Here is a 27765-nt window from a genome sequence, read left to right as displayed (position 1 = left end):
CCTCTTCTCCTCCCTCTCCCCCTTATCTTCTCCTCCTCTTGCCTCTTCTCCTCTTCTTCTCCTCCCTCTCCCCCTTATCTTCTCCTCCTCTTGCCTCTTCTCGTCTTCTTCTCCTCCCTCTCCCCCTCCTCTTCTCCTCCCTCTTCTCCTCCCTCTTCTCCTCCCTCTCCCCCTCCTCTTCTCACTTCTTCTTCTCCTCCCCTCCTCCCTCTTCTCCTCCCTCTTCTCCTCTCCCTCTCCCCCTCCTCTTCTCACTTCTTCTTCTCCTCCCCTCCTCCCTCTTCTCCTCCCTCTCCCCCTCCTCTTCTCACTTCTTCTTCTCCTCCCCTCCTCCCTCTTCTCCTCCCTCTCCTCCTCCACCTCACCTGGCCAGCCACACTTTCACGGCATAAGATTGCCCTGGGACGGTGAGCGGGTCATCTCCGTGTGGACGAAGAAGGTCTTGAGTTGGCCCTTGCCCTTCACATGAATGATCCCCCGACAGGTGCACACGTAGCCCAGGGTCAGCAGGACACGACTGGTCTCCTCCGTCACCTGCAGACACACAGGTCAGTGTTGGTTACACACTGGTGGATGTCAACATTCGACTCCATTTTTCTTCTCGGTTTCTGGGACGTCTCGGCCACAACAATGCCCCGCCATCACAACATACTCCCCGCGTCCACGGCGAGTTTTGGGCGCAGCGCTCGGGTCGATCAGCTGTGAAGTGCAGGGAACGCTGGTGTCACTCGGGTGGAAAACTGTCACATTGAATTAGCGCTCAAGCGGCTGGGGACAAGAGCTCAGAGGAGACGCCACTTTTCGCTTCCACGGCCGGAGCGCTGTCTCGGTGAGGAGACCGATGAGACGGCGGCGGCGGGGGCCTAGTGGTTCTCAAGACGCAGTTTTTGGCACATGCAGCGTCGCCTCTGCGAGCACTGGAATCAGTTGGTGAAACTGTGGTTGGTGTGAAGAGAACCCGGGTCGGGTCGCACTTGTGAGGACCACTGGAGACTGTGTCCTACTATAACAGACTGGGAACGGTGAAGGACACCGACGGCCCGGTACCTGTATCTTGCCCAGGACTCCGGTGCTGTCCATCCTGCTGGCTACATTCACAGTGTTCCCCCAGATGTCGTACTGTGGCTTCTGGGCTCCGATGACTCCGGCGATCACCGGGCCGTGGTTTATTCCTGAAAGGAAGGAGACATGAGCCCAGCTGTGCCGGGGTGCGGCCCTGCTGCGGGACTCGATAACGGCTCCGCTGACAGAGCTAACTAACCAACCGGGTGCCGCGAGGATCACTGGCGCGGAGCCGTGTGCCCCGGCGGCCCACGGGCCTATTAAAGCTCTGATAGCTATTGATCGGGCTGCAGCGTCGGACCAGTCAATACTCCCAGAACACTTAATTCCTCTGCTAATCCGGGGCTCTCTGCCCAGCCCCGTCTCCCGCAGCACGCCCTGCCTTGGGCCGGTCTGAGCGGGGCACCGCTCGCCTCACAAGATCGAGCTATCATCAGGACTAGGTTCTGGGTCCAACTCACCGACTCGGAGTTTGAAGTCGTTGAAAGAGTGTTTGTTGATGACGTCCAGCTTCCCCACCAGAGCGAAGGCGAACTCCACCATGGTCCCGATGTGCATGTACTGCCGGTCGTGCTCCTGGGAAACACCACACACACACACAAAATGGCCACAGCTCAATAAATAAACAACATTGTTTTTCCTGCATACACACTTTTATGTCGCAGGTTTGAGGGTGCGGGCTCACCTGCGTGAGGTACTCCGGCCCAGGGGAGGCACTGAGCCCAGTGGCAGCCATGTACGTGCTCCCGATGGTCTTGATCTTCTCCACGCCGCTGAACTTGGGCTTGGACAGCAGCTGAAAGTGCGAGGACACGTTGACCGGGGAACGGACTCGCTCAGCTCGGGACTCCCGCTTCCTCACCTCATCGAAGTCCGCGATGATTTCGTTGAGGAGCCGAAGACACTCCAGGCCCTCTTTGTTGACGTCTGACTCGGTGTAGAACTCCTTGAAGTCGGGGATGGAGGCGAACATGACGCACACCAAGTCATAGGACTGGTGGTACAAGTCCTGCAGACGACACAGACGGACACCTCGAGAACCTTCCGCATGTCAGGCGACCAATGTCTCACACAGACCATCGGACTATCGATTTTGTCGGTAACGGATCGTGCGGCCGTGACAGGAGCAGCGAGATCAAATCTTGCGGCCTCACCTCGTTCTTCCAGTTTCGGGCCAGGAAGTGCTCCGCCACGTGAGCGGGCAGGACGTTCTCCAGCAGCACGCGGTTGAGGTTCTCCATGGTCTCGATCTCCTCGCACTCCTTCTTGAACTTGTTCTTCCAGAGAAAGTCTAACCTACAGTAATATTCATTCTGTTACAAGAGGACACAGAAGTAAAGAGGCTGAAGCGGCACAGCTTGCTTCTGTCAAGGCACAGAGAAGAGCAGAAGCCACAGCAGCTCGACCGCAGACTGAGACGGCTCAGAGATGCTCCGACTGAGGACGAGTGCTGCATCTGCCGAAGCTCAGTCAGGGTCTCACTGCTGCCTCTGGCTCCTCAGCAATACTTGGTCTCAAACATGGCACCGATGACAGAGGTGAGGGAGGTGAAGAAGAGAGCGTGACAGGTGGAGACGACGGCTCAGAGCTGAGCTTTTACCGACGCACGTCGGGGAGAACAGATGGCTGGAGGTGTGGAGATGAAGAGCAGGAGGACAACGGTGACGAAGGAGGACCAGTTGTGACCATTCAATGAAGAGATGAGGTCACACGCCAGGAGCACAGAGGACTCACCTGTCTGGCCAGCACCAGCAGAGTGACGAAGAAAATGAAGAGCGAGATGGACCCCATAGACTTCAGGTCTTTGAGGACCCCTGGTCTTGAACATAAATTCACAGAAGAGGCGAATGAGGCGAGGAAGTATAAGGCTGAGAGCTCAGTCTTGATGATGGATGACCAAGTGTGAAGCGCCCCGCAGTTCAGTGAGCAGCCCTCAGACATCCGGACCTTCACCAGCTGCCTGGCTCACCAGGACACTCGCCAGCATCCTAGGCTAATGCTAATCCTCCCGCCAATGCTATTTGTCTGCGATGTGTGAAGTCCACAACTTCTCCTCTTATGGTTCATTGTGGATTCAAATGACAGAGCATTAGCTTAGGGTCACATGTGCGGGTTCAAGATTAGAGTCCTAGCTTGAGGTGCACTCTTCTCCACCAACACTGTCCTCAGCAAGCAGGACGAGGATGGGCTCCTGCGGCCTCCTACCTGTCCAGGCTCTCCGTGCTGTACAGGAGTCGGCTGTAGTCGTCCAGCAGGGCGGCGTGCGTGTGCAGGATGATGACGTTGTAAGCCACCACGGCTGTCAGCATGATCACCATCTTCAGCTCGTAGTGGATCCTCAGGAACACGGAGCAGGAGATCAGGCCCAGGATGCAGCTGTAGATCAAATACTGGACACAGGGAGTCAGTCGCCGGCACCACGCAGCCCACCAAACCTTGTTGACTTACAGGAAGGTGGGAGTTACTTTTGTCGGTAAAAGCTGCCATTTGTCCGTCGGAGCGAAACGTGGTTTCGTTGGATGAGTTGTGGAGGGGCGTGGGGGGCAGCACCCCGTCTTCCAGAAAGAACTGCAAGAATCCAGAAGCCACCGACTTGTCACTTCTTGTGTGTGTGTGCATGGTTCATCCTGACTTGTGGGGACCTTTCGCTGGACCCCACCAGGTGAAAATAACTGGGTCATTACAACTGGGTTTCAGTTCGGTTCCGAGTCCTGTGTTTTGGATGGTTCGGTTCAGGGGGACACAAGGACGGAGATGCATGTGTGTGTGTGTGTGTGTGTGTGTGTGTGTGTGCTGAGACAAAGCTGCCAACATGCGGCAGGGAAACTGAATGGGGCTGGATCCAAGCGCTGCGGTGACACCCCTTCAATTACGTCCTTTAAAGTGAAGCTGCAGCAAGACCGGCTGGCCAGGGGAACAAAAGCGGCTTCATGTGCCGCGTCAGCCTTGAAAGAGCGACACGTGTCAGGAGCAGAATACGAGATTCTAATCTCAGGTCACGACTGGAGGGAGGCATTAACCCCGGACAACACAGTTGCAGGTGATGACGACAGCGCTGAGGAGGAAAGTGGATCTGGAGTGTGGCGAGTTACCATGTTGAAGACCGCCATGACCAGGATCAGGACGGTGGTGGCGACGGTGAGCGTGATGCGAGGCCACGGCTTGTTGGCGATAATGATGGAGGATCTCAGGAGCCACATCCAGGAGGTCGGGGTGCTCTTCCTGCAGCGCTGCACAGGGAAGCTCATGGTCACCAGATGGACACACAACAGGGGGCGCTCGCGGCGATGACGCTAGAAAATCCACGTCGGAGTTCGTCCGGAGCAAGGACTGGCCGGCCCAGATTTGGCCCCTGGGTCTCGTGCTTTTGAAAGGGCTTCCAGGGCGTCTGGAGTCTGGCGCCGGACCCGCCGTCCCAGACTGCTCAGAGTCAACCTGGGAAGGGCTTTCAAGTCCGACATGAACCGAAGCCGGTCTTCTGCTAACCCATTGCGAGCCGACTGACGTCAGCGGCAGGGTTGAAAACTGGGAATGAGGTCTGCGTGGAAATCACTATTCATGCACGGAGAACTCTGGAGATGAAACTCCTGGAGGCCCACTCAGATGCTTCTGTGGCATCAGTTCATCTCCTCATGAACATCCAGAGTTCTCGACCCCAAAAGAGACGCCGTCTCAGAGCGAAAGAGAACGCACTAACCAGGAAGTGTCCGATGAAGCATATGAAGAGGATGAAGGAGAGGAGCAGGAAGGCCATGCCAAAGGAAAGCCCGAGAACGGCTGTCCTGAGGAAGAGGCAAGATGGAAGGACTTGAGCGTGGCAGCGACTTCTCTCCACCGTCATCACTCACCTGGGCAGGACCAGGATCTGCACGATGAAGATGCAGACGAAGATCAAGCAGGCACAGGTGATGTAGTACTTGAAGGTGGGCAGGACAGTCGCTCTGTACTGGAGTGAGAAACACAGCTGTTGGTTGAAGACTGGCCTCCGCTCAGACTCCTCTTACCTCCTTCTCCAAAGACTTGTTGTGAAAGAATAACGATATTCTCTGGATGTCTTCTGACTTCAGCCACTGCCTGGAAACACACAAACACGGTCTGCCGATGAAGAGGAGTTCCACGCCGTATATGCGTCAACCTTCGCCTGGGTCTAGTTTCCCTCACGGCCCCAGGGTTTCTACAAAGACCGAGTGCTTTCCTGTCCTTTTCCAGGACAGTCCTGCTGACTTACTTTTGAGAATTAATCCCATCGAAGGTCCTGATCATCCGCTCGTTGAGCTCTTCCTCGAATCGCCTCTTCTGAGACTTGGTCCTTTAGCGACAGACAAGAGGAGGACGGTGTTGACTCCATGCAAGGACAGTCACGCACATCAGAGCCAGGAGTAAAACTGGCTGGTGTGAGATGGAAGGCTGAGTCAGGTCTTGCCTCTCGGATCTGCGCTGGAAGTGATACTGTCCCATGGGCACATCCTGCACAGGAGAAGATGGCGGTTAGTCACGGCGGCGGCGGCGGCGGCGGCTCGTGAGATCACGCACAGCGGTGTTGATCTTTCCGTTCTCAGTAGTCATGCTGTCTCGGTGGTGCAGGTTGGCGAAGGGCTTGGCGGCTCCCCAGGACTCCAGGTAGCGAGTCATCCTCACAGAGGCTCTCATCTTGGCTCCGTCCAGCGTGTGTCGGGGGCGGAAGTGATGCTGCGGGCTGCGGCGCTCCACCTGAGGAGAGGGCGACTTGCTGACACCCGAGTCGAAAGAGGCCGAGGCGCTGTACCTTCGGGTTGATGACCAGGTAAGTGACGACTCCGTGCTCCTTCAGATAGGCGTCCCGCCCCTGGCCGTCTCCATCTTCCACCTTGTAGGCGCCGTTCAGATGCTGCAGGGTCACAGACGTGATGTGCACGCGCCTGGCAATGAGCGACAGGTGTCCTGAGTCAGACACGTGCCAGAGCTCTAAAGGCTTCTTCTAAAGCAGGAGTCTCAAACTTCAGCACCCCCACTGCATAAACTCCAGTTCATCGTACATACGTCCAACACTTCACCTCGGAAGCACCTTTCTTACTGTGTAAAAGCACCCGCATAATTACCACGTCCTTACCGCGTCTGGTTTTGACGGCACCACCAGACGACATCCGTACAGAAGGGTGTGGTGGACCGTGTTGAGCAGAGGCCATTCAGGACCAATGAGAAGGACTCACCCTGGGACACCGCCAGCCTCCATGTGGTTGGCCAGCGTGACGTCATGTGACCACACGTCGTACTGCCACTTCTGGAGTCCGATCACGCCGCACAGGACGTTGCCTGAATGCACGCCGACTCGCATGTTGATGTCGACGCAGGTGGCGTCCCGCACCTTCCTGCCACACAAAACGCCGGCAGGTCAGCGAGCACAAACACACCGGACCGCGCCTGGATGGAGAGGTTCTCACGGAACCAGAGACACATTTCAGGAGCATGACGTTCCATCAGCATCGGCGTGTCCTCCTGGTTTGCACTTGAGTTTGCGGATAAACTACAGGCTTATTCCCTCAACGATCCAGGGCTCGGTCTCTGAAGTCCCAGCCCTCGGGCAGCACTCACTTGATGGCCTCGCACATGTCCAGGCCCATTTTGACGCAGTTCTTGGCGTGGTTGGGCAGCGACTCCGGGAGGCCGGACACGCAGTAGTAACAGTCGCCCAGGATTTTGATCCGCATACATTCGTTTTCCTGCCAGGAAAGACAAACCAGAACATTCCTCGTGACTCAAACGTGTTTGGTTCATACTTTTCACGGCAGACAGAACCAAGAGGTGGACAAACATCTCAGTGTCTTCACTGACCTTGGCGATCTGGTCAAACTTCCCAAAGAGCTCATTCAGCATGTGGACCAGCTCCCCAGGGGAGCAGTCGCTGGCCAGTCGAGTGAACCCCACGATGTCGGCATAAAGAATGCTGGAGAGAGAAATGAGCCGTCACGCCTTCAACACTCAAACAGCCAGTGTACCGCAGTAGCACCCCACAGTGTGGCCCGGGTCAAACCAAAGCTCATCTCCTTCTCTGGCTCCCGGTGTCCCGCAAGGCTCCGTGCTTCGGCCCCTTCTTGTTTCCTCTCGACAGCACAAGCTCAGAGGAGTCACCTCTAAGCTCTCATGAGTGGTGGGTGTACGGAGTCCCACCTCCAGTGTGGAGCAGGTCAGCGAAGTGTGGGTGCCGCGCCACTGAACCCCCCCATGATCAAAGACGAACATGTACCTTACATTCGTGTGTCTCTGCACGTAGAGATTGTGAAAATTGTTGGTGTTCTCCATCTGACCAAAGTTGGGCCCCTTCAGTCTGTGGATGATCTCAGCCTTCATCACCCGCGCGATGTGAGCGGGCAGCAGAGACAGCAGCAGACGCTCCTGAGGACGGACACACAAACCGTGATGAGATTGACGGCGAGGAACAACCCACCGGTCGGAGAAGGCACCATCAGCAACCAGTATCTCCAGCCTGAGCTACTCATCTGGAGAAGGTCAGTGGCACGCCTGGCCCGGACAGGATGCTGAGGTCTCAGAAACACTGTATTTCTATCCAATCCCTCCATCAACACAAGCTAAACAAAATTCACTCCAGGAAAATAAGTGATTATCACGCAGTGAGCCAGCGCTTCATTAAATATGGAGCCTCCACACTGCCATGCATTTTTCACTCGGCATTTCTTCAGTGAAATTCTCAAGAGGGAAGCTTCCTCTTCTTCCACACCAGGGGCCAACCAAGGGGCTTCAGGCTTACAACGCACGTCCGGCACTCGATCGCACGCCTGGGAAGTGCACGGCGCAAACAGCATGAAGTCAAGAGCGGCGGAGACCTGCGGCAGAGACCTGCAGCGGAGACCTGCGGCGGAGACCTGCGGCAGAGACCTGCAGCGGAGACCTGCGGCGGAGACCTGCGGCAGAGACCTGCGGCAGAGACCTGCGGCGGAGACCTGCGGCAGAGACCTGCGGCGGAGACCTGCAGCGGAGACCTGCGGCGGAGACCTGCGGCGGAGACCTGCGGTGCGGCGGAGACCTGCGGTGGAGACCCGCGGCAGAGACCTGCGGTACGGCGGAGACCTGCGGTGCGGCGGAGACCTGCAGCAGAGACCTGCAGCGGAGACCTGCGGCGCATCGCTGCGCTCCAGGTGGTTTTGACTGCAGCAGCTGGATTCTTCACAACAACCACCAGCTCAAGTTAGTCGGGGAAACTTCACAGGAGCGCTCAACGTCAACGCACCATCCTGTTCGTGACACCAGCTCGGGGCCTACGGTTGGCCTCACCCGAGTCGCTGCTCAGAAAATCACCCAGCCAAAACCAACAGCTCCATGACGCTGCTTTTCTTCCCGTCTTTTTAAGAGGCTTATGTGGACCGGTGACCCCTGAAGTTGGACTCACCCGAGTCGAAGCAACTTCCCAAACCGCGTCAGAAAACAGATGCCTCTCGTTCTGGATATTCGGCAGCCGCTCCAGTCACCATTAGCACAACTTGTGAGGGCAACAACGACTTGCCACTAACCCACTGAACTATTGGACACTGGTGGGAATAAACGCAGACAAGAAACGCTTTGTTTATGGACAAGTTGAGAACCAAGCAGGAGGTGGATGTGGTCTGGAGAGTGCTATATCAGACTGCAAATGCTGCGTGGAAGCATGAGAGCCTCTCCGTTTCCCACTCGGGTTACCTGCTGCCTCTTCTCAAACTCCAGTTTGATGGGGGACTTGATGCAGTTGCAGGTGTCCTGGTAGGTCTGCTTCAGCGCCAGCTCCATCAGGTGCTTGTGGTACGCCCCGGCCATGTTTCCACACAGGAAAATGATCACGTTGGCCAGAATCTGAGCAGAGAGAGGAGAGAGCAATAAGACGTCTGCTCCTGATCACTCCAACACGAGCAGACGTCTGCGTGGCAGCCGATTCATCACAGCCAGTGAAAACCAACCCGTCCCGGATGATCTACGGCAGGATCTCATCCGGGACGGGTTGGTTTATAAAGTAGATTTTCTGTATATTTCTGCCATTTTTTTTGGGGGGGGGGGTGTTGTTTTATCTCCACTCCAGAGCCTCAGTCACGCGCTGCGCTCATGGTCGCAGCCTCCTTCCGAAAGACGACTGGTATTGTTGGCACTGTTTGGCAAGGCAGGACACGATGTCTGTTGTCGACACGGAAAGGTTTGGTTGCAGCGTGAACTGCGGCGGCGGCGCTAGCGTAATGAGTCCATTTCAATGAGCTGTGACACGAGCAGCAGGTCCTTTGGAAATCACTCTTGTTTGCCATCAGGTGTTGCTCTGACTTTCCAGAACCAACTGGACCTTTTAAATAAAGTTAAAAAAAAAAGATGGCATACGATTAGAATTTCCCTCGTTCACCTGCTATGCTAAATCGCCATTAGCCTAAAGGTCACTGCTGTTTGCTGAAAACATTTCTTGTATGAAAACAAGGCAGGATGGAAAAATAGCATGATCAACCTTCCCTCCGGAAACGCCGTCCTCTTTTAGTCCTGTTCTCCCACGCTAACGCTGCCGAGCGCTAACAATGCTAAGCTACGTCTAAGTGAGAAGCTCAGGGTGAGTTGCACAAAACTAAAGCAAAGGAAGTTCAATACAGAAGTGTGCGTTTGAAGTCAATGTACTTGTTTGGATCTGCACACCTGATGGCACTCTTACACACACACACACACACACTTACACAGAGACACACACACGCACACACACACACTCACACACACACTCACACGCGCACACTGACACACACACACTCACACACACACACACACACACACACGGTTCCAGAGTGACTGGCAGCAGGGCAGGGACTGAAGCCTACCTGCCACACCACAGTGTCAAGGCGGTCGGTGGTGGTCGACAGGCAAACACTCAACACCACGGTGTGCGACACTGAGGTCAGAACACTGGCGACGATGGCGTCGCGCATGGAGAAGGGCAACATGGTGTAGCCCACGAACACAATGAAGAGGAAGAAGGAAACCTGTGGAGGAAGAAGAGGACGACAGGATCAATGGAGCGTCACCTCACGTGGATCACTGAGGCGCCGGCTGCTGGATGCGAGGCTTCCATTTTGAAAGTATTGAACTCAACTGACAGGCTTTGCTTTGCATCCAGAACCGCCGACCAACACTGCCATGTTTGGGACTGAGATTAGGTCCTATTGCTCCTATCGAAGCAGTTCAGCTCGATCACTGAACCTCTGCTGACTGCAGGAGGCAGGAAGAAACATCACACATGGAATGCAGCATGTGCTCCACACACTCACTTCTGCTGGGTGAAGGCAGCGTTCTCTGAGTGGCACACCACTGTCTGTGACCTGGCAGCACGACTTGTACCCACCAGAGTGCAGCCTTGAAACACTCCTTTCAAGGCGTTTCACACCATCCACTCTGGCTTGTTCTCTGGAAGAGCAAGCTTGTCTAGTTCTATCAGCTCCTGGTCAACACCCTCTTTTCACAGCCTAAACAACACTTTTTTTTGTTTTCCAGTTCAGCTCTTCTTCATTTTATTATTATTTTTTTAACAATATTTTTATTGACACATAGCAGCAAAAATATACATCTCAATATCTTCTTTTTTGTATTTTCCCCCCCAACAGTATTCAACAAATTATGTCAACAACATTGCAATAAAAAATAGATATCTAAATTAAGAAAAGAAAAAAAACAAGAAAACAAAACAGAACACACAAAAAAAAACATCTCATGACCACCATTTATAAGTAAACAACACATTTGCTTGGAATCATGACTATACAGTGAAAACTCTTCAATCACACACTGAGGCATTTTCTTTCCTTCCTGTGGATTCTTCACTCATTTCTAAACCAAGCGCTGCTTCACGCAGACGTGGAACATGCAAGAGCTGCATGTGTTGATGTGAACCAAGGCAGAGGAGCGCGTCAGAGAACCTGTGAGGACCTCTCCATCTCATCAAAGAAGCAGGGATCCAGAGAGTCAGAGTCCACCAGTGTCATGATCAAAGGTTCCCTGGATTCAACATCATGGTGAGCCAAAGTCCACCACACTCTCCACAGCTGTCACACGCTGCGGAGCTGGAGAGCGCGGCGCCGTCACCGTCTCCTCATGTTCACGTGTGCAGCCGCGTGTTTATCGAATTTATCATGAGACGCAGAATTGTCATGGCGGTATATTGTGTACCATAAATTATCGCTACTGTTTTGTAATCATATATTGGACTGTAACATTATTGGAGAGTCAAGTTTCAAACTCTGACCAAATGTCCTGAGGTCCTTACATCACCCACTGGATCCCAAGAAATTCTTCAAAGAGAAGAGAAGCTGCTGGAGACCTCTCAAGATGCCCGCTCTTCTTTCCGTCACTTTCTCCACATTCAGTTTTGTAGCATCTCCCACCGTCCATCAATCTCATGTCAGACATGGTCCAAGCCTGAATCTGAATCACTCTCACATCCCTGACTGACATTTACTGAGGAGGAAGGTGCTTCATTGGTGACACTCACCGATGGAAGACACGCTGACGTCACAACTCACCAGGCGCGCGCCACGTTGCTAGCCGTGACGACCTGCGACGGAGCGTCACTTTGCTCTCTCGCACCCGGAACTCGGCAGCGACGGCAACACATCACTCCTGTGTTGGCTTCACTGGCTCCTGTCCGCTTCAGAATCCACTTAAAGGTTTTGCTGATGGTTTTCAAAGCCTGTCTCAGGTCGGTCCCTCAATCTGGAGGTGATGGAGCTTTTTCTTTTCGTTTGAGCTGCTCACCAACTCCTTCTTCAGTTGGTGGTTCAGGTGAGCAGCTCAAGTTCTCCAATGACGTCTCCTTCAGCCATCCATCTCTTCCATCCTGGGTCCGGCCTCTCTGGCTCTTCTAGCTTCCTGTCTCTCAGAGCCACTCACAGTAATGTTGAGTGGAAAACAATTGCACATAGAAGTGCCCAGATTTCCTTAGGTCTCGTCGTCGCTGACTTTATTTTGATGCCACAGTGGCCCACTAGTGTAGCGCCCACTACACACAGACGATGAGCGCTCACATCTCAGCGGAGCTCAAGCCACAGGACACGCCCCCCATGAGAGTCACACAGGCCCAACACTGACTGGGAATGATAGGTTTTCAAGAAGGACAAGCTCCACTCTGAGTTAGGGACAGGCGATAACAATCGTGCATCTCACCATAAATTCGATAAACACGCGGCTCACTCGCTGCTGAACATGACGGTGACTGTGGAGAGTGTGGTGGACTTTGGCTCACCATGATGTTGAATCCAGGGAACCTTTGATCATGACACTGGTCGACTCTGACTCTCTGGATCCCTGCTTCTTTGATGAGATGGAGAGGTCCTCACAGGTTCTCTGATGCGCTTCTCTGCCTTGGTTCACATCAACACATGCAGCTCTCCGGCTGCCAAGGTGACAACACTGACAACCGTGTGCCCATGAGGCTTCACTGATGGAGGACACACTCTCACAGGCAGCGCTAATGCTAGGAGCCGCCATCAGTTAGGGACCATCAACAAATTCTAAAGCCTCAAAGTCTGAGTGACATCTTCAATAAGGCCATGGAAAACAAGCATTTTAGGGGAGAGAATTGTGACAAGGTTTTTCACCCCACAAGACAAAGGACTGACAGTTTGGATCATGATCTGGAGAATAGACTCTGACTCCATGATCATTTCTTCACCTGATGGTTTCAGCATCTAGGAACTGTGTCCAGACTGCTCCATAGTGTGAAGTCAACTGTTCAGAGGCATGAGATACAGCAGACAGACGGCTCCATTTAACCCCTAAATAAAGCTGGCAGAGACACCGGCGGCTTCTACCAGAGACCTGGAACACTGAGTTTCTCATCTCTGCACTTACATCCTTAACTATTATGACATAGAATAAAACAAATAATGACGCTGGAGACATAAGTTTCATCATAAAATAGTTTCCAGGAAGAATGTAGTGTCCAACACATGGAATAGAATGAACATAGATTCGTCGTGATAGTTGTCATTATTGCCAAAAATTACAACATCTATGGCGATAACTTTTTTTGTCCGTGTCTCCCATCCCTACAAAGCTATTTGGATTCAATATTGGCTGAACTTGACTTGAAGTTATAACCGCGACAGAGCATTGATAAGAGTGTGGATGCCACTGTCATCTTATCTCTTCTTTCGCGTCACTGCTCTCGCTCCACTGAGTCCAGCCGACACAAGCATGCCTCCGTCCTAAACAACGGCGGTGACAGGAGTCCTCCCTGTACGTCTTCAGACAAAAGGCCCGTGTCCCTAATGAGTTCACAGCAAATCCAAAGACAAGAAGAAAGGCAGCCCGTGGGCTCTCCTGCTAATCACCGCGCCAGTCTCTTGGCGACACTCTTGACAGCAGAGCAAGCCCAGATCATGACTTGATCCCCCTCCATTTCTAAAGCACAAAGAACTCCCTCCTAGCAACGAAGGAGCTCCACAAGCACAGCCACAGACCGGAGGGCCGAATGAAATCAGTCAGTAACTGCCAGTAAGAAGCAGAAGAGCAGATCATAAAAGTTTGGATTCAAGCAGACGCCGTATGGTTTTGGGACTCAAACGTCCGGTGGCTTTGTCCATAAGCTTCGGTGAGACGAATAAGTGCCGAGGGATGGAGGCTGCGCGCTCACTTTGGAAGGAAGGACCGCAGAACCGAGCCCACGCTGTTCCCCCCAGATCAAGGGTGGCGGTGTCTGCCACTCCATCAGATCACACTTATTTGGCGTGTGAACGGAAGCCACGTCTGCAGTCAGTCTCAGAGAGACGCACCTCCAAGATATAGCACTGGAAGTATCAGACTGATGAATGAAAAGGAGGAACAGAGCCGATCAAACTATTGTCAAGCCCAAGAAACACCTGCTTTCCACAGAAATCATTCTTCATTCACTATTCTCCTCCACACCTTGCAACCTAGCACTGTGGCTGATCATGTCCAAAAGCGTCCGACTGCAGGTGCCTGTACAGCGCCCCAATAATTGGACAGGAGGCTGTGCCATGGGCGGCGGCGTATTTGTTTTCACGACACTCTCGCGTTGCTAGACATCAGTCGATGCTCTCAAACAAGCAGGCTTTTAGCGACAGAGATGTCGGGGCGTCCTGGCGCCGCGTCTTTCTTCCCGCCAGAGTTTCAACGACATATGACGGAAAATTAGCTCTTTTGAAAGATAAAATCTCGTATTAGAATGAAGTCTAAACATCAAAACAAGCCGAAATATCGAAGCGGCGGACACGTGTTTTTAACGCAAAAAAAAATCCCAAAAGAATCGGAACTAAATGACAGCGTGTCACTCGGGTAATGACAGCTGCAGAGAGGAAAGAGATCCGCCCCTCATGAGTAAAAAGTAGCCTTTTTATGGTCACCCTTGAGTCCCACCCCAACCCCAACACATGTCAACCACGACATTCCTCCCATTAGAAAGCAATGAGTTCGTTTTGTGAACGATTGTAGGACGTGATCTGCGGTTTCCTCCTGTCCATCAGCGTCAGACATCCCATGAATAGCAGCGCTTCCACGCCGCGAGCGTCGCCACTCACTGCCAGACGACGGCGGTAAACAAATATGGCGACCGTGAAGGCCAAAATACAGTGGCGATAGGTTCGAGAATCTGCGATCATACTCGGTGATATTACCGGGCGTAAACACAACTGAATGTAAAGCAGAGTTGGGCATTATACAGGAACGAACGAGGGCGTCCTGCTAGGGAAGCAGGGCGTCCGGTTATGAGCGCAGGAGGGCGGCCAGTTTTCCCCGTTGTGCCGTTTACGCCCTTGAGCTAAAAGCCCGGTGACCCGCGCATATTGAAGCAGCAGGCTGTGAATAGAGCGACCAGCACGGTCGGCGGCGCACTCCAACAAGCCTTCATAAGGCCAGAGCCAGTGGAACCACAGCGCGCCACAATAGCCTCTCTCTGGCCGAGTGTTAATTAACAAGGCTAAGACGCGGCAGTCTGAGAGCTGGAACGGCTGAATAGCGTGACATTTTCACCGAGAGGGTGGAGGGAATGAATGTGAATCCGCCTTCACCTGCTGCATCTGCTCTGTTTCTCGCACTGCTGACGCACGCCCATCAGTCGACGACATGTGCAACAGGGTGTGAAATGAGCAAATAGGAAGCTATTTTCCTCAAGAATCAAACAACGCTGAGCGCTGGATGCGAGCCGCCTGTCACCAGGGACAAATGAGGCCTCAACTCTTCCATCAAACGGCCCAACATAAGTCCTGGAACTGAGAGGAGGGGAGTGCAAATAAAAGCACAGAGAAAGTGACGGTCGCGGCCGCTCAGGTGCTCTGTCCGTCTCCCCCCACGTCCTGAAGACAAAGACGATGTCATCCATCCGCTTCTCTGAAACCCACGCGCCGACCACTCGATGAGAAAACGCAGACTTCCGCGCAGACGAGGAGGTGCTTTTAAATAGAGTGGAGACCTGTGATGTGGGAACTCAGGGAACTGGTTTTCCCCGAAAGCGAGTGGGGGAAAAAACCCCAACAAAACTCAAACTGACAGTGGTGTGAGAGTGAAATCTGGTGCCGTCCGGCTCACTTGATGACCCGCTTCTATTTTTAGCCGACGGCTCCTAACAAGCGGCTGAGGGTGAGCCACCTGCTTAGCTCGCGTATAGAAATGCACCCCCTCTTACCTGATCCCAGGGGCACACCATCCCACCGGAGAACATGAAGAGGTAACCCATGGCAACCAGGCAGGCCCAGATAACCTGGGAGAAAAGGCGAAGAAGCTTCTTGAAGATGGACTCGATGCAGACCAGCACGAACACTGCCAGGAAGATCGCCAGCGCTGTGGGGACGGTGATGACAAAGGCCACGTGCTCCTCAACGTTCTGGAATGGAACAAAAGAGAAGGCCATCACGCTCGGGCTCTGCTCACACGCTGCACCGCAGAGGACGGCATCCATCTTTTCAACTCCACAATACCTTCGCCTCCATACAAGAGAAATAACACAGGTTTACAGGAACAAAACAGCCGAGTTTAAACAACAACCAGCTACGTTTCAAGCCCCTCACGGTGAATTTATTTCTGCTTTTCACGTGAGCCTCATTGGTCGGACCCTCCAGAAAAGATCACTCTGTTTTTTTTGTTTTTTTTTGTTGCTGCCATGGTCAGTTATTTTTATTGATGTAATATCGCGTCTATACGAGATCGTTCTTACGTTCATACGAGAAAAAAAACGGTTCAGACGTCAGCTGAGCTGATGCTCTGACAGCACCTGCGTCTCAAAGGACTGACGCGATGGTAGTCGCCGCAGCTCCATCAGAAACTGTGGCGTGTCAGAAAAGCGTATGAAGAAGCTCCAAGACAAAGTCTGAGACCCACGTCGGTTGATTCATTTCATGCCTGCATGTTGGCCGGACAGTCCGGCGTTTAAATGCTCAACCAATTGAGAAGCAAGGGCTCTGGTACGAACGACATAATACATAAATAAATAAGAAATACATTAAGGGCTAAGGAGCTTCTCAAAGGGGCGGAGCCTAACAGGCGTTTGGCTGGGCGGAGTCTGAGGTGGGGCGCTGCGCAAGTGAGTTCCGCTTTTCAGTTCCGTCCACACTTTCTTCATGGACATGTGGACATTTAGGAATGGATTCACAATCCTTCACGTCCAAATCGCAACCTTTGGCGGCAGTAGCCGTGGGCGAATGTGAGCGTTTGCCGCGGCACGTGACGTCATTTCCATGAGGATTGGTTGGAATTGTGTTCAGAGTTGCGATGGCAACATGGCCGTCTGCTGGAGGGACTGAATGACGTAAAAAAACAACGCTATTCCACCCATTTGCTCAGCGCTGTCTGGCTCATGCCCATGTTTCTTGTCATTTAATCATTTATGAAATGAATTTTAAACAGCGGCCGCAGCTTCTGCTGAGGAAATAAATCAGCCTTCTCTGATCAATACAGACACTGTGAAGTGTCTGATCCAAGAAGAAAGAGCTCAACAAGGCAGTGAATGAGCGACTCATTCATACAAAAGAAACAAATGAATGTGGTGTCAGTGGCGTGAAGGACAAACGGATGCAGCACCAGCAGAGTGAGACAGAGGTTGGAAGGAAGTGGGAGAACACCACTCACCACACGCACTCACGCACTCACACAGAGACACACACACACACAGAGACACACACACACGGAGACACACACACACACAGAGACACACACTCACACAGACACACAGAGACACACACACACACAGAGACACACACAGACACACACACACACAGAGACACACACAGACACACACACAGAGACACACACACACACACAGACACACACACACACAGAGACACACACTCACACAGAGACACACACACACACAGACACACACACACACACAGACACACACACACACACAGACACACACAGACACACACACAGACACACACACAGAGACACACACACAGACACACACACACACACGTGAATATCTGAGGATCAAAAATATCCACATTTCTTCTGACGTTTTGCTAAACACACACACCATCTCTAACCAAAGCAATGACTTTTGTACACACACAAAACTTGTACTTTTCATTTGATCATTCACTGCAGAGATCAGAATAAGAAATGATAAGAACAGACCACATGTCCTTTCCTGAACTCGCGTTAAAATCCATCCATTTTTGGCAGCCCTCCAGAAGATCAGGTCCTCACTAAAACCCAAACAAACACCGTAGCTTTCAGCTCTCTGATCGCACCGAGGAAAATTGTTTTACTGTGGAAATCACCTCCGACACACAGAGCTTGGCTTACTGACATCGTGCACCTTTTGAAATTGGAAAAAAAAATTCTCTCTCGGCGCATCTACTGACAAATTTGATTTACATTGGAGATTAATGAGGAATCATTTCAAGAACTTGAGACAATAATAAAGGTCTGCTGCTTCTCATTATCTTGCTGTCAGTGCCTCCTAAAACAAAATAACTAAAGGTGCTGCGCCTGTACTTCATTTGAATTATTATTTCCCTCATAGATTTAGGAATCTCGGTGTATAAGCTTCTTTTTTTGTGGTTTTTACTTGCTGTTTCATTTGCTTCTGTATTCTTTTTGCCAGTTTTATTATCGCTCAACACTTGACTGACACATTTTGAGAGGTGTTTATCTGTCGAAGACAGGAGGGGCAAGGAATGGGGCCAAGAATGTTGTTGTTTTTGTTGATTTAAAAAAAAGAAAAAAATCTGTCTGCATTGCATAATGTTGTTCTTCTAATAACTAAAAACATTTTTAAAAAGAATGGAGCCCAAAGTTGCTTCACTTCTGGGGACAGAAGGAGGAGGAGCTGCTGAGTGGGAAGCCACAGAAACAGCGGTGGATTCAGGTCATCCAGCTGGCACGATGAAGGGATGATGGGACGGAGTCCAGGAGAGGGCGCAGATGAAGGAGGGCACCTTAACAGGACTCTCAACCAAAGTGAAAGCCAGTTAAAATCACTTCACCCTCAAACTGATGCTCGGACCGAGCAAACGGCCCCAACTCAAAAGCGGTGACGTCCCAGTCTGTGACCTCGACCCTCGGAGAAACTCACCAGTCCTGAGGCGCAGAACACGGTCAGCAGAGCCAGGCATGCTCCCATCACGATGATCAGCAGGAACACGATGAGGGGGTGCTGCTGGCTCATGCAGTGGTAGGACTCGTACAGCCAGTCCGGGGACTGCCTCCTTTTCTTCGCACCTCCTCTGCCCCCCTGCCCCGACTCCGCGGCCGGGTCCAGCAGGTACCGTTTCCTTCTTATCGCCTCCCGCCACATGGGTCCCGGAGCGGAGGAGGGAGAGGACGAGACTCGGGCAGCAGTTGAAGAAGGGACCGCCGATGTGCTTTCCACCACCGTTGAGGGGCGACTGGTCTCCTCCGCTCTCCGGCTGATGCTGCTCCGGTTGGGGGTCTTGGTCTGAGAGCCCCAGCTGTCCTGCATGACTTACCCCCCCCCCTCCTCCTCTCTGAGCTCCTTTAGGCAGAGACAAGTGAAAGCTGGGTCAGAGGCAGGATGCGCTGGCTGGAAAGTTGAGCGCGCATCCTCGCCTGCCTCCTCCTGCCAACATGATGGAGCGGGAACTGAAGGGATGAGAGAGAGGAGCCTGGGCTCCAGAGCAAGGAGGAGAGGTGGGAGGGGTGTGACGGACGAGGGGCGGGGTGGAGGGATGAGGGGGAGGAGTGCTGTAGCAGCAAGGGAGGGAGAAGACAAATGAATATGAGCACAGAAAAGGCTGTTTTCCTGATGTCTGACACCACTCACCACACGCACGCACGCACGTACACACACACTCACGTACACACACACTCACACACACACACGCTCACACACACACACACACTCACACACACACACGCTCACACACACACACACACTCACACACACACACACACACAGAGACACACACACACACTCACACACTCACACACACAGAGACAAACACTCACACACTCACACAGAGACACACATACACACACACACACACACAGACACACACACACACACACTCACACACACAGAGACACACATACACACACACACACACACAGAGAGACACACACACACACACACAGAGACACACACACACACTCACACACAGACACACACACACACTCACACACTCACACACACACACAGAGAGAGACACACACTCCTCCTGCAGCTTAAGTGTCCTCCAGAAAAGATGTCTAACAGACGTGTGTTGTGGTTTCCAACTCCTGACCTGGCCATGTTCAGCAACTTTGACTGTCCCATGTGTCAAAGCCTTGGAGGACGATCAGCAGTTCAAACTGACAAAGAGTGAAAAGAGTCATAAACAGATGCAGGCGAATAAAATAGGACAGAGTCCAAATATGAAGACAGCCACAGAGAAAGACTGCAAATCAGTAACAATTGTGAGGAAGAGGTTAAAAGTAGCTGGAAAAAAAGAGCTGAAATGATCAAAACAGACAGACAGCGAGTCACTGAGACTCAAGAGGCGATGATGACGCAGGTATTGACCTGCTCAGGGTCACACGTGGGTCCAGAACGAGACGCACACCACTGATGGAAAACAGCAGGGCAATATACCACGTGACATCAGGAGGAGGACGCCACAAAGCAGAAGAAGGATCACAGTCACGGTGGAAAGAAATGACGAGTAACGTGACGTCCCCACGAGCGTCATGATGAAAACAATCCTGGGCCTTTCTGTCTTGGCTTCCTCCTGCCGTTTGTTCTTCACCTTGCTCGCTGGCTGCGCATCACCAGCGGCGGGTGAGAAATCAAGTGTTTGGTTTTGGCCTGAAAACAGGACTTGATCAACAAAATCTCATCTGACAACAACTGCTTTCATGTGGAGTTCAAAGACTCGAATGTCGTGCTTGGAAGACTTTGAAGAGGCTGGCCGGACGTTATATTAACGCAAAGAAAACGTCCATCTTTTATTCTCTGGAGCCCACAGGTTATTCACGCTGCGCTCGGCGAATGTCCTCCCCAAGCAGGTAACCTGAGAAAGTGGCATTCGGGTCCTAAAAGTGTCCGAGAGTTTCTAGCTCCACAAAGCCCAGATGAAAACTGGCCAGATTCTGGGCTCAGTGGGTGACCCGTCACTCATCAACCGTGCTCCACTCGGTCCTCACAGAGCCACCCGATCCTCTCGAGGACACACACACCTCAGCCGATATTGTGGGGGCGCCGCGATAACGTTTGCCTTTTGTTTGCTCTCCCTCCAGTTCAAGCCCGACCAGCACGAGTGAAGACTTCCACCTGGAGGAGGAAGAGCTGAGTCGGCCATATGGTTCAGACCTAGAGGAGAGGGATGAGGAGGACGAGGAGTCTGCCAGTGACTCGTCTTTTGAACCGGGAACTCAGGCGTGCCTGTACGTGGCGGCGGCGGTGGCTGTGGTGGCTGCGGTGGCTGTGGCAGTGGCGCCCATTCTAATACTGCAAGACATGAAGGTTGAAGGCACTCGGCTGCTGCATCAAGCGCAGAAACAGAAGATGAGAATGAGCTTGATGCTGCAATCGGAGAAAATCGCCTTCCTCTGGGAACGCTGCAACAGGACCACGTTGCACTGCAAGCCGTGCAAGGAGGGATGGGTGCAGCACAAGGACCGATGCTTCCTTTTCGGCGGCATCGACGCCAGGCTGAGGTGGAGGGCGGCAAAACACGACTGCATCCGCCAGTGGTCGCACTTGGCCCGGATTCCCGATGAGGACACGCACTATTTCCTGAACAACATGAGCACATGGTGGACGGAGAAAATAATACGTGAGGGTATCAAAGACAGACTCAGCAAGACTCCGGCAATTGAGTTTTGGATCGGGCTGAACGACTTTGACGTCAACGGCACGTTTGTTTGGCACGATAAATCCCACCCCGTCGTGTCCTTCTGGAGTGAGAACGAGCCAAATCACCAGGAAGGTCAGAACTGCGCGGCAATCGGGCAACCAAAGGTCGGTGACCTGCTGAACACCTGGGACGACGGGACCTGTCTCAATAAACGCCAGTACATTTGCGAGAGTAAAGCTTTGGTGAAATACTAGAAGCCGGCCGTGGAAACCCCCTCAGTGAAATTTGTGGATTTAAAGTCGCGAACGTGCAGATTCCATGACAGAAAAAGCAGCTGCCTACAATGTACGGCTTCCAATAACACAGTGCTACGCTCCTACCAAGGACCAGGGCAGACGCATCATGGAGAGGTACACAAGAAAGGCACGACGCATCTCACCAAACAGAGAGCAGAGTCATGTTCACAGAAAGAAATGTACAAGACGGAATCGACCGCTCCACCACGGCTTCCATCGTTCATCCAAAATATTGCTTTGACGTTTCCATTGCTTGGTCAAGCCACGTCTGAGAGGTTTTGTGATAATAATTGTGATACATTTCCGAGCAGCTGAATGTTTCTCCCAACCGCTCCACGGTACGAGGGTGCTGTTCTACACCTAAGCATCTTGTACATCATTCCTGATCCAAGTGGTGCGAGGTTTAAATTCAGCAGCCCAGAAGTCAAAACTCAAGTTTGGAAGTTTGAGACCCGCTCTTGCTTTTGGTAGCTGTTCCCATGCCACTCATATTTGGCAGTTTATTTTACACACGCATGTATACGAGTACTGCATATTTTCATTATTCTGTCGCCAATTTATTTGAACCTTGAGAAAGACTAAAACGAAGAGGCCAGCTCGAGTTCGTGTTGGTGGTCGACACACGTTTCAGTCAGTACGACGCGGATCACTCCTTCAGTCACGAACACACCCGGCGTAAACGTTCATTAAAAACAATGTATATACACGTCGTTCAGCGAGGCCGCTCCGGTGAGCGCACAATTGAACTGTACCCTCGCGACTGTCCCGGCCGAAACTAGCACGATTCTCCACTGGACCAAGTCTGGACGATGAACAGACTGTACTTGAAAAGGACAACAAAGTGAAACCGTTTCCTTTTTTCCTCGCTTCATAGACAGCTTGCGCGCACAACACACATAAAAATAGTCTTTTTCTCTCAAGTGATGCTAATGGTTAGATGCCAACAGGACGTGAACTGAGTTTCAATGCAAATGTAATATCGAATACATGTCATGTAAAAGACATTTATATGTCACGACTGCCACATTTCCAGTGAAGTCAATGAAAGATCAGAGTCAAGTACAAACAAGCACAGGGGTTTTAAAATATTTATTTAAAAAAATGAGAAAAACTCAGATTAAAAAACAAGGAATAGGTCCATGTGGCAGTCCACCCTTCAGTGCCGGGTCAGCAAGCGATTGCACTGCAAGTCATATAGTGGTTTGGGGTTTAAGGAGGTGTGCGATGGAAAGACGGGACGTTTCAATGAATCCCTTGGGGAGGATATTCAAGCTATTGCTGCGTTAAAACGGGCAGCACGTTTCTAACAAGCACGGGCCGCGCGGCACATCTGGCAGTGCTTCCTCCAGGAACACGCAAAAGCGTCAGGAAAGTTTGGTCATTTAAAAGCACTTTGCTGGTTACAAGTAGCACCAAACAGCTCTGAAATAAAACCGTTAAAACAAGCGCAACGATCCCAACAAAGCCCATTAGGACAACTCAAAAAAGAAGGGCGGTGGACAACAGGCGGAATGAAGTGACCACAATGACGCATCAGAAGGTTTTTGGCAGTAGTAGTACATGGCAGGTGCAGCACCTGTTAAAAGCCACCTATTGCACAGACTGAGTAGGAGCGAACCAAAGAGAGAGGACTGAAATAAGGTGCCATGTGTGGATCAAGTCCTTCAGTGACAAAAAGAAAAGTCAACACACAAAAGGATATACATTCAGACAGGTCACAGTTGAAGCAAGGCCCGATTGTGCCATCGCACTTGGATGTGGAGTCAGCAATGTGCCGCACAGGTAGGAAGGTAGCGCTTCAGTCAAGGCGCCGGAAGTCCCGCCGACAACTTTCAAATCCCTCCCCCGGAATCTCCGACCGGCTGGGACCGCTCCACTCACATGGGGATGTTCTCCTTCCTCCTGCGCCGCCAGGAGCCACGGCCGGACTGGGGCTGGTTCTTCGACGCCGGAGCGGCGTGCTGACCCTGAGCGGCGCACCGCCTGCCGGGACTGGAGCTGCCTTGAGATGGCTTCTGAAGCCGGAGTCCCTGGTTGGGCTTGGAGCCGAACTTGTGCGGCTCGCCTTGGTGTTCCTCTCTTGGGGGGTGGTGGTGGTGTAGGGGGCTCAGCAGAGGGCTGCTGCAGGTGCCGTGCTCCACGCTGACGTTCGGAGGATTCTCCTGGTAAAAGTGGCACTCGGACAGCGCAGGCATCAGCAGGCTCTCCGAGAGAGGCAGCTGGACCTGGAACACAGACGGCTGTGGGACCCTGCCTCGTCAGCGGTGGTGGGTCACACACCTGAGGGCTGCCTTGCAAGAGGCCTGCTGGATGCGCGGCTCGTACGTCGGCGGCCAACTGGACGAGCGGGTGGACGGGGCTCACAGGCAGTGGATGAAGGTGGAAGGACAGGTGACTGCTCGGTGGAGAATCGGAGTCCTTCAAAAGAAAGCGCCTCGGCATGACTTCCCAGGAGGAGAGCCGGCGAGAGGAAGGGCCACTCACCAGGACGTCGCTTCCTGAGGAGGACAGGGAGCACGGCGACGAGGAATGGTGCCGAGGACTGCTGAGGAAGACGGGAGAGGAGGCGGAGTCGGCACTCGCTGGTGAGGACGCCTCCCTCTGCTTCTCCACGGAGATCAGCATCAGTCGCGCCAGGTCCCGCATGCAGCTCCCCACATCTGCACGGAGAAGCAAACCGCGTCCGGGACGGAGCTCAGACCCATCAGTCCGTTCAAAGAGAAGCTTTTTCCACAGTGGAGCCGACTGAAGAAGGGGCCTGTGTGGCCCTTTAGCGAGTCGGGAAAGATTACCGTGATTGAGGAGCTTGGCGTACTGCCGCGCCCCCCACTTCCTGATGGTCCAGTCTCTGTAGGCCAGGACCTCCGGGCTCACCTTGATGATGCGCCCCAACGTGCTGCCGGGGCAGAGAAGAAGGCAGCCACTGAGGTCGGCGCCACCGAGGGAGACCTGCAGTCACCAACCTGTCGTGGTCTTTGTCGGGGTAGGCCCGGGCCTGGGGCGAGACCCCGTGACTCAGCACCATGTAAGCCAAGTCAAACACCTGCTTGACCTGCAGGATGCCATAGGAACCCCGTCCCACGTCGTTGGCTGCGGGGCAGACGGCGATGAGACGGCGCCGAAAAGGCCGGCCCGGGTGAAGCGGCGACCCACCTGGCTGTATGGGATCCTGGATGCAGAGCATCGACGGCCGGCTCCCGCTCCCCGTGCCCAGCAGCAGCTGCTCCTTGCACAGGTACGCCCCTCCGTCCACGCGGATGCCGGTCTTGCCGTAGTTAAAACGCCGGCCGTACAGCTCAAAGAACTCAATGAGGAGAATCCCCAGGTTGATGTTGGCGCGCCGGGTGTCAATGCGAGGATGCAGCTGAGCGGGAAAGGAACACACTCGTGGCTGTCCGCTGAGGCCCGCACGCAAACTCCTACCTGTAGGAAACTGAGGGCCATGAGGATCAGACTGTAGGAGCCGATGCCGCCGGTGAAGACTTGATTCAGGTCCCTCTGAAGCAGGAACTGCTTCAGAACAAAGATCAAGGGTGGAAGAACCGGATACTTCTACCGAGAGAAAGAGACAAGCAAGTAGCAGGAAGCGGACGCCCGGGCGACGGCGAATACACACCTTCAGATAGCTCTTTATGAACTGAGCCGCTTTGACGGCCGTCTCCACGTTGAAGCTGATGTCCACCTTCACCTCCGTTTCATGGTCCGTGAGCTTAATGATGGGCACCTGCGGATCGCGCACCACCACCACACGGGCGCGCCGTCTCAGAGAGGAGCGGAAGAAAAGGCCCTGGCGTCACTTACAGTGGCTTTGTCCAGGACTTTGATGGGGTAGGGCCCGGACATGTTGTGCCTCTTCAGGGCCTGCTCCAGCTCCTGCAGGGGCGGGTGCTCCCACTTCCCAAACACCACCAGGTCAATGTCACTGCAAGGGCAGAGGGAGAAGCATCTGGCCCTGAAACGGATCGTCTCTCCCCAGCTTCAGACGGTTCTTAAAGCACTTCAGTTCGACGGTGGGCCAAGAGACGCCACACGACAGGTTTATCCATGCAGTACACCATTACCTTGTTGGGAGATAGAGTCCTGTGCTGAAGCTGCCAAATATTTCCACCTAGAAACACACAGAACAAACGTGACGACATCCTCAACGTGCTGGCGACAGTGACACACTGGGTGGATGACGCTTAATGGAAATGAGTTTCTCTTCACCAGTTCAGCAGGGAGAGCGCCCGGTCGTTTGGACCCCACAGAGGCCGAGACGGAACAGAGGTCACCGGGGTCACAAAGGTGCTTTCATGGTTTAAACGGAACCCGAAGCTAGAGGTCGACCTTTGACCTCAGGCGTTTCAACGGCAGGCTTCAAAAGCTCAAACGCACACCAAAGTCTTCCCATAAACCAGTGGTTCTTAACCTTGTTGGAGGCACCGAACACCACCAGTTTCATATGCTCATTCACCGAACCCTTCTTTAGTATAAAAAATGATTTTTTTTACTGGTGCATGAAATGAATTGTGCATTAATATCACCCTGTTCAAATAACAAAACCGGTAGGGAGTCCCACTCAGACACATTTACAGCCCTCTCGCAGCGGTCTGATGGGGAGGTCTCACTCTGCTGCATAAACCAGCGACCTCAAAGCAGACCGGCAGGAAATCTCAGAGCAGGACGCTTTCAATGACTGTGGCCACTAACTGCAGACTAGACTGAGGGGTGGACATCTGCGGCGGAGGCTCCACCGAACCCCTGAGACCGACTCACCGAACCCCTAGGGTTCGATCGAACCCAGGTTCAGAACCACTGCCATAAACCAAAGTGGACTGAGGTTTGAGAAAGCCGCGAGACATCTGCAGCGGCGACTGCTCGACACCAAAGCTGCGGCGAACTGAAGAGACGCATTTCGAACTGCTCCACCTGGGACAACATTCCGTTTGGATCAAGAGGCTGCAGCGGTTTAAGGTCAGAGGCCTGTGGCTCAGAGCTACCATGACCTGGGGGCCGATTGGTGATGTCCTGGCGTCTCCACTTGATATTTTGACTAAAGAGGCCATTTCCTCGAGTTGAAGCACCGTTTCGTTTCTAAGCTCCTCCACAAACTTCGACTGAGAAAGTTGCCCCCCACCTGAGCTGTGGGCCACAGGTCCTTGATGACGCCCTCAATCCGGTTCACCACATCCCTCCTCATGGCCTCCTCTTCCGGCTTGGGCGACATGAAGTTGAAGAAGTCCACAATTTCTTCATGCAGCCTGACAAATGAGAGGCCACGGGTCAACGCGCGCATGGCTCAAGGAGGGGCGCGCGACCTACCCATTGATGCCGGAGCTGTAGCGCCGCGTCTTCCACAGGCCGCAGGAGCAGTCGCCGCGGTGCACATTGCAGCCCAGGGACGGGGAAGTGTTGGCCCGGTTCAGGTGCTTCCTCGGACGGCCGTGGCTCCCGGGTGGATGCATGGAGCGCGCGGGGGTGTGGCCTCCGGAGTGAGGCACGCAGCGGCAACGCTGCCTCACGCCGAGCGCGCGCTCGCCGTAGCGGAGAAAGCGACTCGCCTCCTCGGCGACGGTTAAATGCGGCGAGCAGCCGGGCGGAGAGGAAGAGCTCTCCGAGTCCAAGGACGAGCAGGGAGACAGCGAGCCTTTCCTCCGCACCCCTGCGCTGGCGAGCCCCGCACGCCTGCAGTAGTCGCTGAAAGTGGCGTGCTGGAGGGCGAAGTGACGGTGGAAGTCCATGGCGGAGTCAGCGGCAGGTCCTCCGCACTGCCCTCCGACCCCACTCGACCGGTTTACCCGCTGACGTTAGACAGCTGACATGGCAAAGGAGAACGTCCTACCCCTTGTTACGACTCCATGGTGGGAGCTCACGGCGTCGGAAGCTGGCACTGGTGGACGACTCCCCGCTTAAGCCAATATGGCGCACCCAGCAGCACTGCCGGCCTTTGCGCATGCCCGGGGATTTAAATCTGGTGTGGCGGCTTCAAGTTAGAGTCAACGTCAACGCACTCCACCGGAAATCGACTTACCCTTGCAAATTAAACCGAACCAAACGCCAATAAACGGCCACCCGCCTTCGCTTCTGTGGGAGACGCCTCCGTATGAGCGGCATTTCACGACTTATGCATCGATAAAGACGCGTCTTTTCTTTGCTATTAGAAAAAGGGGGGGTTTGAATGTGCAATCGGGATGCTT

General features: G+C 53.3%; 3 protein-coding genes across 8 annotated transcripts; 1 reads left to right on the top strand and 2 right to left on the bottom strand.

Moving 5' to 3' along the window:
* Positions 1-359: 359 nt before the first annotated feature.
* Positions 360-22442, bottom strand: adcy2a (adenylate cyclase 2a). Of its 5 annotated transcripts, XM_053887258.1 has the most exons (26): positions 20021-22442; positions 18575-19809; positions 15686-15883; positions 9873-10034; positions 8734-8883; positions 7286-7434; positions 6874-6985; positions 6634-6761; positions 6252-6410; positions 5828-5960; positions 5596-5772; positions 5486-5529; positions 5291-5371; positions 5067-5136; positions 4911-5008; positions 4760-4844; positions 4155-4292; positions 3511-3630; positions 3268-3452; positions 2797-2881; positions 2217-2375; positions 1925-2071; positions 1748-1858; positions 1524-1638; positions 1048-1172; positions 360-534 (listed from the first exon to the last, which is right to left on the bottom strand). In XM_053887258.1, exons 2-26 carry the CDS (start codon positions 18959-18961, stop codon positions 382-384), a joined length of 3471 nt encoding a protein of 1156 aa, XP_053743233.1. In that variant the 5' UTR covers positions 18962-19809; positions 20021-22442; the 3' UTR covers positions 360-381. The 5 variants fall into 5 exon arrangements, 4 of the variants coding, with proteins under 4 accessions (XP_053743233.1, XP_053743235.1, XP_053743234.1 ...); XM_053887260.1 differs by lacking the exon at positions 2797-2881 and having other exon boundaries at positions 2217-2358; positions 18575-22442; XM_053887259.1 differs by lacking the exon at positions 4760-4844 and having other exon boundaries at positions 4155-4284; positions 18575-22442.
* Positions 20462-22976, top strand: LOC128771679 (low affinity immunoglobulin epsilon Fc receptor-like). Its single transcript, XM_053887265.1, has 2 exons — positions 20462-20502; positions 20734-22976. Exons 1-2 carry the CDS (start codon positions 20486-20488, stop codon positions 21545-21547), a joined length of 831 nt encoding a protein of 276 aa, XP_053743240.1. The 5' UTR covers positions 20462-20485; the 3' UTR covers positions 21548-22976.
* LOC128771678 (terminal nucleotidyltransferase 4A-like) lies at positions 22646-27486 on the bottom strand. 2 transcript variants are annotated; one of them, XM_053887264.1, is made up of 12 exons: positions 26891-27486; positions 26706-26829; positions 25651-25697; positions 25391-25511; positions 25206-25313; positions 25013-25141; positions 24743-24953; positions 24553-24679; positions 24382-24485; positions 24074-24249; positions 23870-24007; positions 23326-23814 (listed from the first exon to the last, which is right to left on the bottom strand). In XM_053887264.1, the coding sequence occupies exons 1-12, from the start codon at positions 27307-27309 to the stop codon at positions 23467-23469; spliced, it is 2052 nt and encodes a 683-aa protein (XP_053743239.1). In that variant the 5' UTR covers positions 27310-27486; the 3' UTR covers positions 23326-23466. The 2 variants fall into 2 exon arrangements, with proteins under 2 accessions (XP_053743238.1, XP_053743239.1); XM_053887263.1 differs by having other exon boundaries at positions 22646-24007.
* Positions 27487-27765: the final 279 nt, after the last annotated feature.

This window comes from Synchiropus splendidus, chromosome 15 (genome assembly GCF_027744825.2).
Source record: "Synchiropus splendidus isolate RoL2022-P1 chromosome 15, RoL_Sspl_1.0, whole genome shotgun sequence".
NCBI lineage: Eukaryota > Metazoa > Chordata > Actinopteri > Syngnathiformes > Callionymidae > Synchiropus > Synchiropus splendidus.
The sequence above is the reverse complement of the archived record's forward strand: the minus strand, read 5'-3'. Positions and strand labels throughout refer to the sequence as shown.